Source organism: Pleurodeles waltl, chromosome 11 (assembly GCF_031143425.1).
Source record: "Pleurodeles waltl isolate 20211129_DDA chromosome 11, aPleWal1.hap1.20221129, whole genome shotgun sequence".
Taxonomy (NCBI): domain Eukaryota; kingdom Metazoa; phylum Chordata; class Amphibia; order Caudata; family Salamandridae; genus Pleurodeles; species Pleurodeles waltl.
The window spans coordinates 920,452,565-920,472,862 of NC_090450.1; the positions used below are offsets into that span (position 1 = coordinate 920,452,565).

Consider the following 20,298-nt stretch of genomic DNA (forward strand, 5'->3'; position numbering starts at 1 on the left):
CATGTGAATAGGGCGAAACGCGTTGGCTGTTTGCCTTCGTGAATTTAAATGTGTATCAAGTTTCCCATATCAAGTAAAGTCTTGTGGATGAAACCAACAGATCCAATGTTTAAACCTTGAACTACTTATAGGGAAGTACACTAAGGCAAAAGCTGGGTCTCTCTATCAATGCTTTGTTGACTTAAGCAGCGCCTTTGATCTGGTGGACCATTCAATACTCTGGACTACCTTGCTTTCCTTGGTAGCTAATAGCTTTCTTGCAAGCTTGTATGCGAACCTACAGGCTCTGGTACAGTATGGCCCCCATGGGGTATTAGACAGGACTGCAATCTAGTGCCATTTTAGTTTCCACTCCTCATTAATGGTGTAGATGACACCCTACAGACGTTGCAGGCTGATGTACCCATTGTCAAAGGTCATTCAGTCCCAATATTACTGTACGCCGATGACGCCATCCTGTTATCCATGAATCTAAACAGCCTACAAAGATTAATGGACACCTTTGGGTATTTCACAGCATCTAGGAAAATGAAAATAAATAAGGAAAAAACATTCATAACAGTGTGTGGGAAGAAGGTGCACAAAAGCAGGACAGTCTACATTGAGGGTTCTCCAATAGTCAGTGTAATTTTCTTTTGATATCTAGGCATCTTGTTTGCGAACACTGGACAATGGGTGCAACAAGTTTCAAATACCCAGCTAAAATTGAGTCAGATATGTAAGGGAATATTCAGGTTTTCCCAAAAAGTCGGTAGCTGGTCTGTTAAGGAGATGATCGAAATATACAACACAAGATGTGTATCTACTGCTATCTATGGGGGAGGTCTATCAGCTATACACCCAGTAAACCCCTACAGACAGAGGAGGCTTGATCCCTCAAGCATCTGTTGTGTGCACCTAGATCTGCATCATCCTTTATAATTCATAAGGAAACTGACCTGCATTTTTTTGGAGAATATTTTAGCTTTAAAACCTTTATTACTATTGCAGTCTATCTGGGCGAAAACCGAAACCAGTTTTACGAAGTCTGTTATTCTAGACTGCCTTGCATTAGATCATGCCTCTAAGTTTTCCTGGTTGTCTTACATAACTACATAGTTTAGTGCATTGTTTAATTTACCTTTTCTGAGTGACCCTAAAAGTTGTGTCTCCACTGAGAAAAGTATAATTCAGGCCTCCTTTATGAATTCTAGATTGGAGCAAAGAATCTAGGAAACAAACACTTATGACATTTACTGAGCAATCTGCCAGACAGCTGCCAGTCATATCTTACCTGGGTAATCAATAGCCAGCACCGTTTTGTCCTAACCAGACTGTGGTTGGGCATAGTCCATCACTTGTTTGCCATTCCCGAAATGAAGAAATGTCCCTCAAATATGACTCCCTGTGATGGTGTATCGATACAAAGTACGAAGCACTTTATTTTATGGTTTTTATGAAGGTTTAAGGAGACGTTTTTTAACAAACAATTTTTATAGCGCAAAATTTCAGGGGTTTTCAAAATTGGTGCACAAGATATATCTGCATTTGAGTATCCTCTTGTATGTCTTGGTACTGCACTATAAACATGGGGCGCTGTTCATCTTAGGAAGAGCATTGTACTGTAGTACAAAATTATTGTTTTTTATTTTTTATTATTTTATGGTTGATATATATTTTATGATCTCTTATGGTATCAGTATTTCTGCTGAACAAAGAATTTGAATTGAATTGAACTGAATCTGTCCCAACAAGGTTGCCCTTTAGTTTAACACTACATCTCCAAGTAATTGTTTCCATGTTTGTTCAGTGTCTCATTTTGTCAAGCAATACCTATGTGAGCAATCATATCACATCAATATCTTACGTAAGTCTCCTCTTTGTGGCTGGTAAAATGCTGCTGTAATCAACTTCTATTTTACCATAGTTCAACAGCCAGATATGCAAAAGCCAATTCAAAAGGTGATGAGGCGAGTGCTCTTGCACCTTAGCTGAACAACTGTACAGCAAAATCTACAATTATGTGTAACTACATTTTATCACCTACAGATTTTTTTTTTTTTTTTTACACTGGCTCATTAGTTCAAGTACTTTGCAAACGAGTTCCTATTAAGAGAAAAGCACAATGAAGACAATGAAACAAACATTCCAAATTGTAATTGCATGTGGAATTTGAATCCATAATTATTGCTTAATGTGCAAAAGAAAGGCCAAGTGAAATATTTGTACATTTCTTGAAAAGCACAAAACTACAGCTGATAACAGCAATCTTGGATCTTGCAAAGGGCAAAGCAGCCTATTTGGTAAAATAATCTTTCAAACTGACTGCAGCAAAGAATGCTATTCACCTTTTAAAGGACTACAATTCAAGATTAATTTACAGTTATTGTCAAAACCCATAATTGGCTAAATTGTAATAACAAGTTTTATTGCTTGTAGGGAAAATGCATGGCACTGAAACATACGTTTTGTGAAGCTTTTTGCTGCCCATTGGATTTGTAACGTTAAGACCATATAAGAAAAAAGCAATAAATTGGCTGTGGAATAGGTAACACACCACTGTTGGAGTGGAAAGATGGAGACATAAACTCTATATTCAAGGTCTTTTTCCAAACCTGTGAGCAATGCCCAGCCAAAAATGACAAACATTTAGATTCCAGATAACAAGAATATATATCAGACTTACTGCTGCTCGTGAATTTTGTCTAATCTCTTGGACTGCGGAATATCAGAATGTAAACATATCAAACACTAGTTACAATAAATAGCACCACGTCTGAAATTATAAACGCTTATACCACTCTTAAGGATAAAATTAAGTGATCTTGAGGTACTATTATGAACTGAAAGCTAAAAGAAAATTACCTTAGAACAAACGAACACACTTGGCATCATATTATGATGACAATTATTTAGAAAATCTTCACTCTGATAGAGGTTCTATAAAAATATTTACAAAGTTCTGTCTATCTGCATCGAATTCTAAATTGATTAGGATAAAATCATGTAAAAAAATTAAATCAACCAGCCATGGTCCTATTTTTAAAGTGGAAGACCTTTACACAAAAAGCAAGGATTCAGCCAGCTTCTTAAGCAATAAAGGTTAAAACAGTGTAGTAAAACAACAAACAATAGACCTATCATCACAGAAGTATTATAATTCAAACTTTTAAATAAAATCTCTACACTTAAACTATCCACCCCTTTCTCAGATCTCAAAATAGCAACCGGCGTTAAAGATATAACTATGCAGGTAGTGCAATGGGCCAACCTTACTAAATCTCTTGCTTTCCAGAGTGTGTTCCTCGACTGCCTGAAAGTAGAAGACATCTCTCCTCCCTTTAAAGAACAAAAAAAGCATGTGCTGAGCAGGATTACCTTAATAATTAGTGGCCAGGTCCCCACCTTCCATTCCTTGCAACAAAAAAAAACCTTTAGAGCTGTGTTAACAATCAAGTTAAAAAAAAAAGTTTGCCACTGAAAACAGCCTCCAGTATAATTTCCAAGCTAGTGTCAGAGCTGGGTGCAGCAGTGACCCATCATCATGAAATAATCATTGGTCCTTTGCAACTCCTCAACAATGGTGACTAAGGTGTACTGTTGAGTCTACTCTATCAAGAGCATTTGAAACCTTCAACCACAACATCGTAATACAAACCTTAGGAATCCTCCTTGGTTTTGAAGTTAATGACCCAAACTGGTTTGAATCCTATCCTACCTCAATAACCAATAGAACAGATCAAGGAAGGCAGCATTTGCACCACAGTCATGCTCTCCAAGGAGTTCTCCAAACTCACAAGCCCGATCTATGACAATCAGGGAGGTAGCATTAAGGATTCTGGTACATTACCAATAAAGGGATGACAATGAACTTTATCTGACGATCTTCCCTCTACCCCCGATATTTCTCATCTAGCTAAAACTCTTGGAAGACAGCATACAACTTTAAATCTAATCCCAACAAAATAGAGTTTGTACTAGTCTTTCGTAACCTTTTCTCCGCCCCTGTTCAAAACATAACTTACAATTCATAAAACCATCACTGATAGCTATAAATATATACTATTATTTGCATACAGTGGCCATGACGTACACAAAATATGGCCAAAACACCAAATATCAGCTGATAATCACCCAAGGATTATAACTCATTCTACTAGAACAAGAGAAAATGGACTAATAAAATAGGTCTGCTGTTTATCGATTGTTGGAAGACTACCTACACTTACACTTGTAGACATCGATGGCCACGGAGGAGACAAAACAATTCCACCACCTCTAAATTTCAACAAAGAAAAGAAATTATGCAACTGAGTTATCTCCACTTTGTTACCTCAAACATTTTTTGATCTTTCCACTGGTGTATCATCACCACCAGGAACTGAAGGACAAGTTAGCTACCTTTGGTAACACCTTATCTGGTAGAGTTAATATCTACTTGCAAATTCCTTACCCTTGAGTTTCATACAAGCGTCAGACTGGATCTGGAGAATTTTCTGAGCAGTACCCCTAAGTGCCATTAGGTGGCGGTGATCGCTTCACGTCCGTCGTCATCCGTGCCGCATATGATTTTGTGGTTCCTATATAGGCGCCTCCTTGGCACACTGACATCTGTTTCTTTTCAGGCCTTTCCAAACCAGAAGCACATAGCCATGAAGAACACTGACTACTGTGTCAAAATTAAGGCCCTGAGTCCCTGCCACCCCTAGAAATCAGTTTACAGAGTGGGGAGGATGGGAGGGTCGGTAAGGAATCTGCAACAAGATATTGTATCTACTAGATAAGGCATTTCGCGAAGATAAGTAACTACTCCTCTCCCTGCTGTCCTAACGGCCCGCCCTGCACTCGGCTGATTCTAGCACCATACGAAAAATGAAAGGATATTAAAATGTTTTTATTATCATTTTACTTTTTCACTTTTCTCTCTGCTGGCTCTGGGGGTAGGTGGGTTTTACAGGAAGACGGTGCTCCCCCATAACAGAAGAGCCGCCTCTGCAAGGCAGTAGTGTTTGGTAAACATGTGCAGAGAAGCCCACGTTGTCATCAGACAGATGTCAAGGATTGGAACTCCACATGCTAACAGTGGGAGAATGAGCATGCATCAGGTGGTTGCTTTCTGGCCAATGCCTAGCAGATCTTAATGCAGAACACATCCCATTTGAAGATGGCCTGCTTCAGCACCGTCTGACCTTTCTGCGCATCCAAATAACTAACAAATAGTTGATCATCCAACCAGAACTCTTTTGTACGACCAAGGAAGAAAGCTAATGGGCTTTTTGAGTCGAGGAGGTGGAGTCTTCCCTCTTCCTTAGAAGGATGAGTGGGTGCGTAAAAGGTAGGCAAGGTGATGGATAGGCCTACATGAAAGGGCATAACCACTTTTTTCAGAAAAGAAGCCCTAGTGCGAAGCACCACTTTCTCAGTCTAGATTGTAACCGTAGGGCAGCTTAGATGACAATGCCTGCGGCTCACTCACCCTGCAGGCAGATGTATGTAATGGCCACAAGGAAGACTGTTGTCAAAGTGAGAAGCCTGAGAGGACAATTGTGGAGAAGCTATAAAGGAGCACACATCAGAAATGTCAAAACCAAATTCAGATCCCACTGGGGAATAATGAATGGGGATGGAGTCAAAAAGTGTGTAAGACCTTTGACAAACCTACGTACAATAGGAGACTGAAACAAAGAAGGTTGAACAGACAAACTTAAAAAAGCAGAAATAGCATACAGACAGCCCAAAAAGCATGTGGTCTTCACGGACTGCAATGCGAGGCCGGTGGAAGAAAAAAACGTCTTCCCAAGTGTATCCAGCTGTTTTCATGCCCTACCCGTGGTGTGGAAAGTAACGCGCCCTAGGAAGTGGATGCTTGAATAACCAAGCTCTCAGGGGTGGGGTGTTGTGTCAGAAAACTTGGGTCCCCTGGAGCGGGGCAAAGATGGGCAACTGTCCTGTCCACAGGAGACCCTGTGCTGAGTTTGGACCAGGTACCCAGTAAACCATCTGTGAGGGCCTCATTAAAAGGGAGCACGAGTTCGGAGGATGAAGCTCCATGTTGAAGCACCTCTGTCAGGAGGTAAGTCCTGACTGCCACTGAAGGCAATTCAAGGTCCAGGACCTCGGCTGCTCTTCTCACCACAATAAAATAGGAATCTCCCTCCTCAGTAGCCATGGTAGAGGGAGAAAGCATGCCAGTATCTGGAGAAGCATCCAGTCAGCTGGCTTCACCCAAGTCTGTACACCAGTCCACAGGTTCTTGAAGTTGATATTCTAAAGGATCCTCCGACCCCTCCCATTTCTCATCATAACCTAGCCCATAGGAAAGGGGCTCAGGATCTGACATGGGCGGCAAGGCTCCTGCCAGCGTCTGAGTCAGCATCATACGACGCCTATCCAGCTCTGTGTCAGAGATAAGAATGTGGATGGCATCACCCTTGGGCACAGAAGCGGCCTGGATTGTCAGCATCAGGACCAGCATCCAGGAAGGTCGGAGTGGTACGACTGACGCTGGTCCAGATCCATGACTGGATCCATGGGTGCCCTTCAGCACCAAGGCCGAAACTGCAGGCGTGGAACCCGAAGGGCTCCTTCCGGCTCCACAGGACCGTAAAGCACTCCAGTGGGGTCAGTCTGCCCAAAAATGAAGCGTATGACCTCATAAAACTCTTTGAAATGAGCAGGGGGCGCTCCAGGTCCAAGAAATTCGGGAAGGCACGGAGTCTGCCCAGGCACAGGATCAGCAAAGCGAGGCCTAGAACGTTGACACTTCCTTGTTTCATGGGCCAACGGATGAGGAGATGTCAAAGAATGATTTACTTCTAATGCCTCAACTTACCGGATCGCCCGAGGACCTGGAGTGGTACACCGATGATGGAGGACTCCTTGACTGATCCTGGGACCTTCCTCTCAACAGAGACCTCGACTTGTGGGAAGTCGAGGATCAGGCTGCCATCAGCTTCAGGGACCTCTCCCTCAAAGTCTTTTGATGTATAGCTCAACACTCGGAGAGCAACTTCGGGTTGTGGTCGCACTCCAGGTACCAAAGACACACAAGGGGTGGATCATTCACAGACATCGCCTGATGAGAGGAACTGCAGGGCCTGAACCCGGTCTTCCTTGATGACATCCTTGATGCACCAGGGGTTGAAAACTTGAAAAAAGATCTTCGACGAAAAGTTTTTTTTTTTTTAAAGGCAGTTAAGAAATGACTGAGGGGTAGCTCTCTTCAGATCAACGTTAGCTGGCACGGACAGAAAATAACTCACGTCAGGGGTGGCGCCTATACAGGAACCGCGACGTCATTTCCAGCATGGACAACGCGGACAATGGACGCGGAGCCATTCGATGACACTCAACAACGCGCAGGGGTACTCTTCAGAAAAATGTCCGGGTCCAATCCGACACCTGGGGGAAATTCAAAGGTAAGGAATCTGCAACTAGAAGTCTCCATCAGATCAGCAGGTCACTCAGAGAAAAGCAGGTGAACAAAACCACATTCTTTATAAACTGCTGCACTCCTATCCAAATTGCTCATCTGGTCAATAACAACATAGCCATATCCACTACTTGTGGGCAAAAGGAGTTCAATAACCTGAACATGGCTCTGAACCCATTTCTTGACTGTACTTATGGTGTGAAGTACAGTAAGTGATCATTTGAATGATTATTATTCAAATCTATTTCAATGTGTGAACAATCTACAAGTGGGTATTATTTTAGTCCTCACCCTTTTTGCTTTTCTGTTTTTTATTTTTACAAAATTCTATATTTGATTAAAAAAACGGTTTAATGTTGTGATGTAACATTATTTCACTTCACACTGGACCAATCCCTTAAATCTAAAACCATTATTTGCCACTGTTTAGGAGGAAATGCTAGAATGTGCATGCTGGTTCAAATTACAGCGAGACATTCACTAAATATTAGCAAAAACCAACCAAGTTAGAGGGGGTGTAGTACATTATAACAATGCTTTTTAACAGCACATTTTCGTTTGAGATTCCTTTATTGTGACCAGGAAAAGTGCAAAGGTGTTTTGGGCTGGAAGGAAAATAGCATTTGCCTCTGAAATCTATCCACTAATAAAAAGGCAATGTTTTGGAGCTTTGAAATCTGAAAGCACAAAGCAGCGTCCAAAGGCTGCTGTCTTGCCTGCAATATTGATGTGCCAGCAATATTCTGACAGTATAAACCTTACTCTAATGTGTATTAGAGCAAAGAACACAGCACACAAATAATATTTTATTTGCAGCCAAAGTAGCTCAACTAGATGTGCAATGTGTGAATATCTAATGAAGCCAGAAGATTGAAAAGATGAGGAGCAGAGCCACAGCATTACGAAGCACTACAAAGCCAGCAAAGCAGAAATGAAGTCGCCAGGGAAGTACGAAGAGCATTAGGGTCTCGACGGCAACCTGAGGGAGCGAGGCGCTACCATACTGTTAGCTGGTATCCCACCTGCGCCCCCTCAGGCAAGTGAAGGAGTTTGCCTACACGGTCTGGGGAGTGACGTCAGAGAGAACTACCTTTCGTAAGTGCACAACATGACTGAGACAGTCAGGAGAGAGGGGAGGGAACTAGTTAACTCATATCTGACGGCCACTCCGTGTTTATTTCTTATTTTATGTCACGGTTCACAGGGTGAGGAAGACAAAAACCCTGGTATTGTTTTTTTGGTTCATTTAGGCTGTTTCTTTTCTTTTGGCTTTAATGTGCTGAACCAGAACCTCAACCTTTTGTTAGGTGTATGTTCTTCCGAATGACACTGTGTATATTCTCCCCGACACCATGGGACCATCAACAACAGAGAAACCAGTTGAGACCCAGAAGCCCGTGTGACGAAACAATGGACATTTTTTTTTCCAAACCTTACTTAAAACTCATATAGAACTCTAATCATAAATCCTTTTGATAAACACACTTGATTGCATTGAGTCGTGACTACACCTAGCTACACAATGCAAAGAACTGCAGTAAATATGTGTTTTTTGGTTGAAATCAGATCACGGAAACCAGGAACGGATAGGTAGTTTAGAACATAGACAAAACACTGTATGTTTGGCTGTTTTTAATTAAATCTGTATAACACTGCACGCAGGTCAAACAGATCTTAGGGCATAAGCACAATTAATGGTTTTATTAGCCTCCTAAATCCAAACCATTCTACAACAAAGGAAAACTAAAAACTTCTTAGTCATTTGAACAATTCAAACCTTACCTTGCATAGTCAGTTGCAGACACTCTGCATCTTTTGTCGATTTGGTAAATGTTATTTTCTAAAACAGAATCAGATTCAAGAGTTAAAGGCTAATATTCCAAAAAGGATGATGTTTTAAAGAAGTCAGTAAAAAATGTCTGAGTGTTAACGATGTCGAACAAGTCCACATGGATCCTTGTTATTAGAGGATAGATGCTTTAAGCAACCACCAAATATATGAGTGGTTGCCTGGGTGTCTCAAACGTCAGCAAGAAAAACAAAAGTGTGACTTCTCGTCTGAAAAGCAGGACAGAGAATCAACTTATAAATTAGTTCCACAAAGGTGCAGTGGTGCTGGAACACTTTTTAGAGTAGAGCTGCAGCCATCAATGGTACATTACTGAAGTAGGAGGAGTGGTGAAAAATCCAAGTTTCATACAAATAACAAGTGTAACAAATGCATTCATCAAGAGAGTGATAGGGATGTAGTATGTAGCTGGTTGTGCATTCTGGAACATACTGCTGTAAATATATTACTAAAGCAAAGTGTGGTGTGCACTGTAATTTACAGACAACACACTTTTCAAAGCAACAGCCACTAAATTTGCACAAGCATGTAATTCTTACTTATAAAACAATATCGCACACAAACAATGTGTGAAAATCAAGTTTCAATGAAGATTTATTATTTGTAAATCACTAAGCAAAGTGTCTTAATTTTGATTCTATTAAAATATTTGTTCCCATCACACAAATTAATTACAAAAAAATCTCCATTTGTGCTTTCCTAACTGCTGACATCCTGAAATATGTGTACAGTTTATTTACTGGTATTTAATGTTGTTGTGTGATAGAAAGAAATTACATCCTACAGCCTTTCAATTCACAATCTCTGTACCTCAGCAAGATTGTCTCATGGTTCACTTTACAAAATCCTCTCACTTTGAAGTCAGAGAAAGTGAAAACCAATTCCCAAAGTAAAAGAATATGCAGCATTTTGTCCTAAGATGTAGTCTGACATTTGACATCAGTCTTTGAAGAACTGCAAATGAGAAAAACAGAATTTTAAGCCATCTTTATTGCTCAGTCACCTTCTGAATTCTAGCCTGGTTATGTTGGAGGTGCTGTAGTTCCCCTTCACTTGCAACATCTGTGTAAAGGTTGAACTACTACTACCAAAACAAAGGCTGAGCTACTACGACCAAAACACAATCTCTAACCTCTGGTAACGTCTTATTTGGCAGAGACTATCTAGCCACAGATTCCTTATCAAAGAATTATCCCCAGGTGTCAGAATGGATCCAGAAATGCTTGAGCAGTACCCCTGCATGTCTGTAGATGGCTTTGAGTTGCCGGCTTCATGCGCACCAGAAGTGATGTGCGTGGTGCCAATATAGATGCACCTCGGCATCAGTTTCCTTTTGCAACCTTTCCAGGCCAGAAGTGCAGAGCCACAAAGGATGCTGATGTACTGGTGGGCAGCCCTAAGGGCTTCAGAATGGTGATCTTATGCATAGAGCCCATTCGTAAAGCTTGGAGGATAGGAGGCTGAGTACCTGGTGGCCACATAGAGTCTCTACCAGTTAAGGCGTTACTGAAGGTAAATTGTTAATCTGACAGAGAATTCTAAACAGCAGATTCCTTACCTTAGAATAGATACCAAAGTAATACTTCCCCAGTGGCAGATCTTCAAACATATTAGACCAACATGTCCAGCAGGACAGAATGGACAAAGCGTCCTTTACAATGGACCTGACTGTCCAGGCATAGTGCTTGGTTAACGTGTGCAAAGACATCCACATTGCCATATGACAGCTGCCCAGGACAGGGACTACACAAGCTACCACAATGGTCGCAGCTTTCGCTCTAGTGGACTAAGCGTGCAAGCACTGAGGTGGTTTCTTTTTAGCCAGTGCATAGCATAATTTTATGCAGAGAACTATCCATCATGAGATGGCCCTGTTCTGCACAGCTTTCCATTTCTTTGTCTGATGTAGCCAACAAAGAGTTGATTGTTCATCCAGAACTCTTCAGTTCGATCAATGTAGAACGATAATGTTTGTTTTGGGGCCAGGCAGTAGAGTCTCTCCTCTTCTGTAAAAGGGTGAGGTGGAGCAAAGATAGGTAGAGATATTTTGACCCACATCAAAACCGAGTCATCACTCTCGAAAGGGGGCACGAGTTCTCAGAACCAATTTGTCTGGGTAGAAGGTAATGCAGGGAGGGCGCAGAGAGTGCTCACATTTCGCTGACCATCCTGGCTGATGTTACGATCACCAGGACAGCAGTTTTGATGGAAAGTAAGTGGAGTGGACAGTTGTGTGGGGGGGCTTGAAGAGGGCATTTAAATTTAAAAAGGTCAAGACTAGATTGAGATCCCATTGTGACATGATAAATGGTTTTAGAAGGAAAAAGTGTTGGAGTGTCTGTAGGAAAGGAGTCACAACGGGGATCTAAACAAAGAAGGCTGGCCCTGCAATCATAAGAAAGCCAAAACGGCTGGAAAATAACCTTTGACAATGACCAGAGCAGAGCCCTGCCGGGCCGGAGATAGAATACACAAAACGTGGGATAAAGCTGCAGAAAGAAATTCAACATTTTTGGAGGCACACCCTGTTACAAATCTGTCCCAATAGCAGGTGTAAACCATCTTGGTGGAAGGATCTAGCTGCCAATATAACATTACAAACTTCAGATGGGACGGTTGAAAGATTTCAACTGTTGCAACCCACGTCTGAAGCATGACCGCAGAGTGTGCACAGGTTTGGGTGCAGCACCCCTACCTGCTGCTGCAATAGAATATTCTCTCAAAGGGGCAGCCTCATCGGAGTACCGAAGCTCATGCTCAGGAGCTCGAGATACCTAACTCTCTGTGATCGATCTGGACCCACAAGAATTACATGGGACCTGTTATTCCTGATCTTTTTGAGACCTCTAGGCAGGAGTAGTATTGGTGAAAAGGCTCACAAAGGGCCTGAGCTCTACTCAAGATGAAAGCATCTCTGAGTGAGAGCTGCGTGGAAAACTCCAGTTTGCATCTTTGCTGACACTGCGCTTCCTCTGTGGTACCGAACAGATCTAACTAAGGTTCTACCCAATTTCGGAAAAGACCTTGCATCACCACCTGATGGAGATGCCATTCGTGACCTGCTAGGCATTGAAGGCCAAGTTTGTCCGCTCTGGCGTTCAGAGACTGCCAGGTGTTGCACCACCAGGGAAATGTCCCAATGTTTCAGCATTGTCCAGAGATGGAGGGCATCTTGACAAGGGGTCCACAACTCTACCCCACCCTGTTTGTTGCAGTATCACATGGCAGTCAGTGGGGGTGTCCATGAACACCTGCACTAGCCTTCCCTAGTTTCAGTTTGCTGTTATGGAGCCCTGAATCCACCAGAGCCCTCCAACAGCCACCTTTTCCAGACTCATCAGTCACTGCAGACAGCTCTGGCTGGGGAAGAGAGAGGGGTCTGCCGCAGAGCCAATCGTGGTTTGACAGCCACCACTACAGGGCTTTTGTAGTTTCCTCAAAGATCTGGACTAGGTCGGAGAGATTCTGCTCATGCTGTGCCCACTGGAATTTCAAGCCCCACTGCAAAGACCACATATGCCAACAGGCATGCATACTAGCAGGATGCAGGAGGGCAAGAGGCCCAACAGCCTCACAGTCAGTTTCACCAAAATCCAGGATGGAGGCTAAATAAAGTCAGAATCGTAGCCCGTTTATCCTGGACTCACCGTTCAGAAGGAGAGGCCAAAACCACCCTGTGTCCAGAACAGCTCCATTGAAAGGGAGCATTTGAGAGGGAGTCAGGTGTGACGTCGGCACGTTGAAAATGAACTCCAGCAAGTGCAGGGTGTTCACCTTAGTCTGGAGGTGGGAGACGACTGCCTGGGACGAGTCTGCTTTCAACAGCTAGTTGTCGAGGTAGGGCTGCCCAAATATGAGATGCATTGCCTCATAAAACTCTTTGAGTGCGGGTAGGTCGTTCTGGTTCTAGAAAACTCTGGGAGTATCTGACACAACCCAGGAACAGGCTCTGAGGGGGAGCGAGGCTGTGAATGGTGTTGCCATTCTCGTGCTCATTCAAGGATTAGGGCCAGTGCGGAGAAGTCAAAGAGGCTTCGAATTATACTTCTTTTGCTTGTGGGACCTATCCACCAACTTGGAATGGGACAACAAATGTGTGGAGTGGCTTTGCAAGTGGTCACAAGACCTTCTGCGCAACCGGGATACTGAACATCGTGGGGTCTTCGTGCAGCAAGGAGCTTCAGGGAGCATTTATTCAGTGCCTTGGAATTCATGATGCGGCAGTCCTTGCAGGTCTTGGAGTCGTGGGACTGCTTCCAAGCACCACAGACAAACCAAATATGGGTCTGCATTTGGCAGACACCACAGGGTTTGAAACCCACTGGCTTCTTAGGGGACATCCTTAGCACACCAGGAGAATTGTTTTCAGAAACAAAACTGACCAGGGGCATCTCTCCAGATCACCACTGACGGGTGTAGAAAGGAAGGAACTGATATCAGCGTGCATGACTGGCACCTGTACAGGCACGTACACATCGCTTCCAGCGCAGATGATCCCAAAACATAGCCGGATTACACCACCTACTGGCACGCAGGAGTACTGCTCAATTTTCATATCCAGCCTCAAGCATAGGGATAATATTAAGGTAAGGAATCTGTGGTTACAAGTCTCTATCAGATACTCTAGACTGAACAGAGGAGAATAGCAGCATCCAAAGAGTCTGTCTATTTGGTCTTTTTATGGTGGAGGCGGCCTGAGAAAACTTATCACTTGGTACAAATAGTCAGTAGCTCATCGGACTTCACAGGTACTGGGCAAACCAGTCCGTGTCAAGCAGAAAAATATTATTGGACATGTCAATATTACTGGTCATGTGCAATGGGTTCAGGCACATTGTGTGTCCTTCCTGCTGCCTGTTGTACCAAGTGAAAATTGAATATAAACTGAACCTCTGATCTATTGAAAAGCACTGTAACATTCACAGTATTAATGCGTTCCCCATATCCACCAGTTCAAAATGTGGTTGCACTGGCAAAGAAAAGAGGAAATTGACATCAAGCAGGAAAATGTCAACAGTATAGTTCTAACTCCGTTTTTCAAAACTACAAAAAAAGTAGACAGGTGCAGTCAAACATGCTAACATAAAATGGCACATATACTATGTTGTTTTTAAAACATGTTCTTGTGCCCTTTACCCTGCAATAAAACTACATCTGAAAATAAGTATTAATGACTATTCAGAAAGACAACTACAAGACATTAACTTCAAGGTTCAATGGAAATCTCACTTTTGTCACAAAGACCATAAGAAGACTGTATTTAAACGCTATCAGATAATTCATGAAAAAAACATTTACTTACTAAGCTCTGCAGTTCTTTTTCCAATGAATCTTTGATTTGACTCACTGCTTCCAGGTTTTTCTCAAGGTTTACAATTTTTTCATCACGCCCTTGTAGTTCTATGGCTAAGTCAGTGGCCTAACAAGGATATTATACGATGTGAACATAAATTAATGAAAAACAATTGCATGGGTAACATAATAACAAAAAATGATAACACTGAAAGAAAAGGATTAAAAAAATTAAAAAAATTAAATAAGAGAATTGCATTTTGAAGTTTGCCTTTTTATGGAGCTACATCATAGGCTTAGGATTAGATAATGAACTGATGTCAGGCATTTAGTTACAGAGTTATCAAAAGAGAAACACCCAAACTGTGTAGATTTTAAAGTTGCAAATCAATTAAAGTACTGTGGAAGATATCTCAACAACTTGAGCAATAATTTTGGTACTTATGCAAAGCACTTGCAGGTTCAAATGCTATGGGCCTAACTACAAGGGCCTCTTGATTACAAATGCAGTAATACCGCACCCGAGAAATGCAATATCATGGGGCACTGTGATTGCCCAGTGCATTTTTACGCTACCATTATGAGTTAGAGCCGGAGGAATGGGGAATTACCGTATGAAATGTTGTTTGTACTTGAATGTCATTCATTCCAGGAACTTTTTGCCAAACATGTTTCAACAGGCTTTTCTAATTCACACTAAGTGGCAATTAGCATGTTACACTGTTCTCAAACCACATGGTGTTACACTTGGAGTTAAACAACAAATGTCATGGAATACAAAAGAGGAGTCAGACTGTGGACAAGAGGAGGCTCTGCGGCCCATGGGGAGACCAAAGGAGCCCGGCCCAGGGAGAGACCAAAGGAGCCCGGCCCAGGGAGAGACCAAAGGAGCCCGGCCCAGGGAGAGACCAAAGGAGCCCGGCCCAGGGAGAGACCAAAGGAGCCCGGCCCAGGGGGCGGGACCAGAGGAGCCCGGCCCAGGGGGCGGGACCAGAGGAGCCCGGCCCAGGGGGCGGGACCAGAGGAGCCCGGCCCAGGGGGCGGGACCAGAGGAGCCCGGCCCAGGGGGCGGGACCAGAGGAGCCCGGCCCAGGGGGGGGGGACCAGAGGAGCCCGGCCCAGGGGGCGGGACCAGAGGAGCCCGGCCCAGGGGGGGGGGACCAGAGGAGCCCGGCCCAGGGGTGGGGGGACCAGAGGAGCCCGGCCCAGGGGGGGGGACCAGAGGAGCCCGGCCCAGGGGGGGGGGACCAGAGGAGCCCGGCCGATGGGGGGGACCAGAGGAGCCCGGCCGATGGGGGGGACCAGAGGAGCCCGGCCGATGGGGGGGACCAGAGGAGCCCGGCCGATGGGGGGGACCAGAGGAGCCCGGCCGATGGGGGGGACCAGAGGAGCCCGGCCGATGGGGGGGACCAGAGGAGCCCGGCCGATGGGGGGGACCAGAGGAGCCCGGCCGATGGGGGGGACCAGAGGAGCCCGGCCGATGGGGGGGACCAGAGGAGCCCGGCCGATAGGGGGGACCAGAGGAGCCCGGGCCAGCCCGGCCCTGGGGGTGAACAGAGGAGCCCGGCCCATGAGGAGACCGGAGGAGCCCGGCCCATGAGGAGACCGGAGGAGCCCGGCCCATGAGGAGACCGGAGGAGCCCGGCCCATGAGGAGACCGGAGGAGCCCGGCCCATGAGGAGACCGGAGGAGCCCGGCCCATGAGGAGACCGGAGGAGCCCGGCCCATGAGGAGACCGGAGGAGCCCGGCCCATGAGGAGACCGGAGGAGCCCGGCCCATGAGGAGACCGGAGGAGCCCGGCCCATGAGGAGACCGGAGGAGCCCGGCCCATGAGGAGACCGAAGGAGCCCGGCCCATGGGGAGACCGAAGGAGCCCGGCCCATGGGGAGACCGAAGGAGCCCGGCCCATGGGGAGACCGAAGGAGCCCGGCCCATGGGGAGACCGAAGGAGCCCGGCCCATGGGGAGACCGAAGGAGCTCGGCCCATGGGGAGACCGAAGGAGCTCGGCCCATGGGGAGACCGAAGGAGCTCGGCCCATGGGGAGACCGAAGGAGCTCGGCCCATGGGGAGACCGACGGAGCTCGGCCCATGGGGAGACCGACGGAGCTCGGCCTATGGGGAGACCGACGGAGCTCGGCCTATGGGGAGACCGACGGAGCTCGGCCTATGGGGAGACCGACGGAGCCCAAGGAGCCCGGACCATGGGGAGACAGAAGGAGACCGGCCCATGGGGAGACATAAGGAGACCGGCCCATGGGGAGACATAAAGAGACCGGCCCATGGGGAGACATAAAGAGACCGGCCCATGGGGAGACATAAAGAGACCGGCCCATGGGGAGACATAAAGAGACCGGCCCATGGGGACACAGAAAGAGCCTGGTCGAGATGGACACAGAAAGAGCCCGGCCCAGATGGCCCAGATGGACACAGAAAGAGCCCGGCCCAGATGGACACAGAAAGAGCCCGGCCCAGATGGACACAGAAAGAGCCCGGCCCAGATGGACACAGAAAGAGCCCGGCCCAGATGGACACAGAAAGAGCCCGGCCCAGATGGACAGAGAAAGAGCCCGGCCCAGATGGACAGAGAAAGAGCCCGGCCCAGATGGCCCAGATGGACAGAGAAAGAGCCCGGCCCAGGGGACACAGAAAGAGCCTAGCCCATGGGACACAGAAGGAGACTGGCCCAAGGAAAACAGATGGTGCAGGGTCCAGAGAAAAGAGAAGGACTTGTTCCGAGGGGCAAGAGAAGCCGCAAAGGCCAGTGGAAAGAAAACCAGTTGCGCACGACCAGCAAAGAAACAGAGGCAGGAGGGAGGAGAGAAGACACAATGGGTAAAATAAAATAAAAAATATTTGGTGGGAGTGGCACTGCTTTCAATATTCATTCTTGGCAGAGTTTAGATGCCCTGTAATGTAGGTGAGCAGTCAAGAAATTAGACTGGAGCTGAACAAAACGGGCAGCCTTTTCTTGAGAAATACTATCCACATACCCATTTCCTTCAAATAAATGGCATTTTTAGGTTGACCCATACTCCTGGTGAACGCCTGACGCACACAAAAAAAAACTCTGCAGATTTTTTTCTAACATTATATTAATCCTTTGAGTCTCTTGTATGCTCATTTCACCTCAGAAACCCTTCATACCAATCCTCTCTTTTCTTTCCTCCCTCTACCACTCTTCCTATACCCAACCAGCTCCTCGCCCCTTCTCAAGGGGGTTTCCTTTACCCTCTACTGCTGCTGGCACCACAGTATCTCTTGCTGCCCTCCATTTTAGTTTTTCCCCAGTATAAAATGGTGCTGGGCAATCTAGATTAAGTGAAGCATCAGCAAAAACAAGACCCACAGCAAAGGAAACAAGAGGATCCAGAGATAGGGTCCACTACACATGAAAAAGAAAACCCGAAAAGGGTGACTATGAAAAGTTGGAGGAGCAGACATGGAAGAGGAGGTGTTCATAAACAACTATTTGAAGCAAAGGATTAGGGGATTACCTGATGAAGAATGCTAAGTATTGCAGAAAACACAACAGATTTGGACTACGTGATGCAGTACTGCATTTGTTTTCATTCTCCACCATGTTCTCATTAAACCTATACTACTGATTACACAGGCTTTAGAATGACTGAGAAAAATAAAAACAATGAAATGCAAAAAATAATAATAAACAAAAATTAAATTACATGATGTACAAACCTTACTACGTTGGGCAAGATTTTCACTTTCAACATTTTTTATCTGCAACTCAGCTGCCTCAAGTTTCTCTCTAAGTTTTTCTGTTTCCAAAATGGCCTCAGAATTGGCATTCTGCAAAACATCAAGACTTAAAATCTTCTCTTCAGCAGCCTTGATCTGTTCCTTACAATCAACAATCACTTTTGCTTGTTCTTTGCATGTACTTTGTAGTGCCTCCAATTCCTTTACCTTAATTTCGGTGTCCTGCATTTTGTTGAGCATATCTTCCATTTCTATCAAGTGTTGATTTTCTGCTGCATCCAGGCTGGACTTCAACCTCTCAAGCTCCCTATCCCTATCTTCTGTTGTTTCTAATAGTTTTGCTTTTAATGCTTCTATTTCTTTCGCAAGAGATGATGTTTCAGCCTCTCGATTTGCATTTAAACTCTTGATTTCATTCTGGTGTTCCACTGTAAGAGATTCAAGCCTAGATTTCAGTTCAACAAATTCAGCAGTTTGAGTGTCAACACCTTTACTAAAAGACAACTGTAGTTCCTCCATGGATTGCTTATGTGACAATATAGCAGACTCTAGTTTTGACTTCCAGAGTTCAGTAACATCAGAGTTTTCCTTGTTTGCCTGCTCAAGCTTTGTTTTTAAGGCCTCATTATCTTTTACAATCTTCTCGGTGTTGGATTTAAGAGTCATGATCTCCTGTTGATATGATTCTGTAGTTGTTTCAAATTTTCCTTTCAGCAAAGTAATCTCATGCTGATGCTCATTATTCAAAGCCTCAATTTTTTCTTGTAAAGAGTTTATTTCTTGTAAAAGAGATAACGAAGTATCAACATTCTCAGGTAGTTTTGTTGACTCAACCCTCTGCCGCAGGTCTTCCAGTTCTCTAGCTCGCAAAGCCAAGTCCCTCTCCAATTCCATAATACGAGACTTTTCGGATACTGTTGCTACCTAGAAGTCACATCATTTGAGAAACTGACACATGGATCTTAAAACATGTACAAGATAAACAACACATTAATATACAGAAAATGTGTTAGTAAACAAAGACTCAAACCAAAGCCCCAATGCACGTGCAAAGTATCCAAAACAAACTTTTGAATCTATCTTGAATGACAAAGTTCAACAATATAGGTCTGTCAAATGAAATTTCTTTGCCCATTTATGTAACTATAGCAACTAATTGATTTGAACATGTGAAGCATTATGTAAGCAGATATGCACCCTAGTGAATAATATAATACCACTGTATTGCACCAAAGATCTGAATTACAACAAGAATATCTGAAGCACTAGTTGAATCACTACATCTTTTTAATTTATCAGTCAACTCCTTGAAAATATTAGCTTCCTCCATTGATCAATACTCTTGGTGACCGAAGAGCTATAGAAACTTCTTTAAAAAAAGACACTTAGGTCCTCAATAGTATGATTTAAGATCTTCATGTATTGCACAAATTGTATAATGTAGAGGAGAGACTGTTGTATGGCGTGCCACTGTAGAAAGTGCAGATACAAGTTCTCTCTTTGACAGGAGAGTATAATAATGAAAAGTAGGAAGGGTAATCATAGTTTGTGTCTAGTGAACTCAAAATAGCATGTGGACTGTGAAACTCACAATGGCCATTTTCATGATTATATTAATAGATAGCATGTATAATTGGATGCACCTTAAATTAATACCAATTTACAGAAAATGTTGAAATACTGTAACTTCTATAAATTCAATAGTCCCTCTATTAGCAAATGACCATGTGAAGTCAAATCAAGAACATTTAACAAATAACTTACAACCGGTCAATGTGTCCCCTAGATCAACTATAACTAAAAATAAATGCCATTAATTCTGTGTTTCACTACTAAACGCAAAATAAAAATATTTCATGTTTCAATATTGCTAAATCTAAAGAAGCCCTTTTGGTATTTATCGTGGGGAAACACCAGTGTGAATATCACAACAGAAGGTGCTAGTGTTTTAATGGCCAGGGACTCTTCAGAAAATTGTTTACTTATACCCATTGCCATGTCTTGACTTTTTTCAAAAACTCTGGAAA

General features: G+C 44.1%; 1 protein-coding gene across 14 annotated transcripts in view; it reads right to left on the reverse strand.

Moving 5' to 3' along the window:
* CLIP1 (CAP-Gly domain containing linker protein 1) overlaps positions 1-20,298 on the reverse strand; it is a 543,241-nt gene that overhangs the window by 291,938 nt on the left and 231,005 nt on the right. For 10 of the 14 annotated variants that reach the window (XM_069214950.1, XM_069214948.1, XM_069214943.1 and 7 more), the window contains 3 exons: positions 18,251-19,195; positions 14,563-14,679; positions 9,194-9,251 (listed from right to left, as the gene is read on the reverse strand). In XM_069214950.1, coding sequence (XP_069071051.1) covers positions 9,194-9,251; positions 14,563-14,679; positions 18,251-19,195 — 1,120 coding nt within the window. The remainder of the gene's footprint in view (positions 1-9,193; positions 9,252-14,562; positions 14,680-18,250; positions 19,196-20,298) is intronic. The other 4 variants (XM_069214951.1, XM_069214945.1, XM_069214942.1 and 1 more) reach the window with 3 other exon arrangements.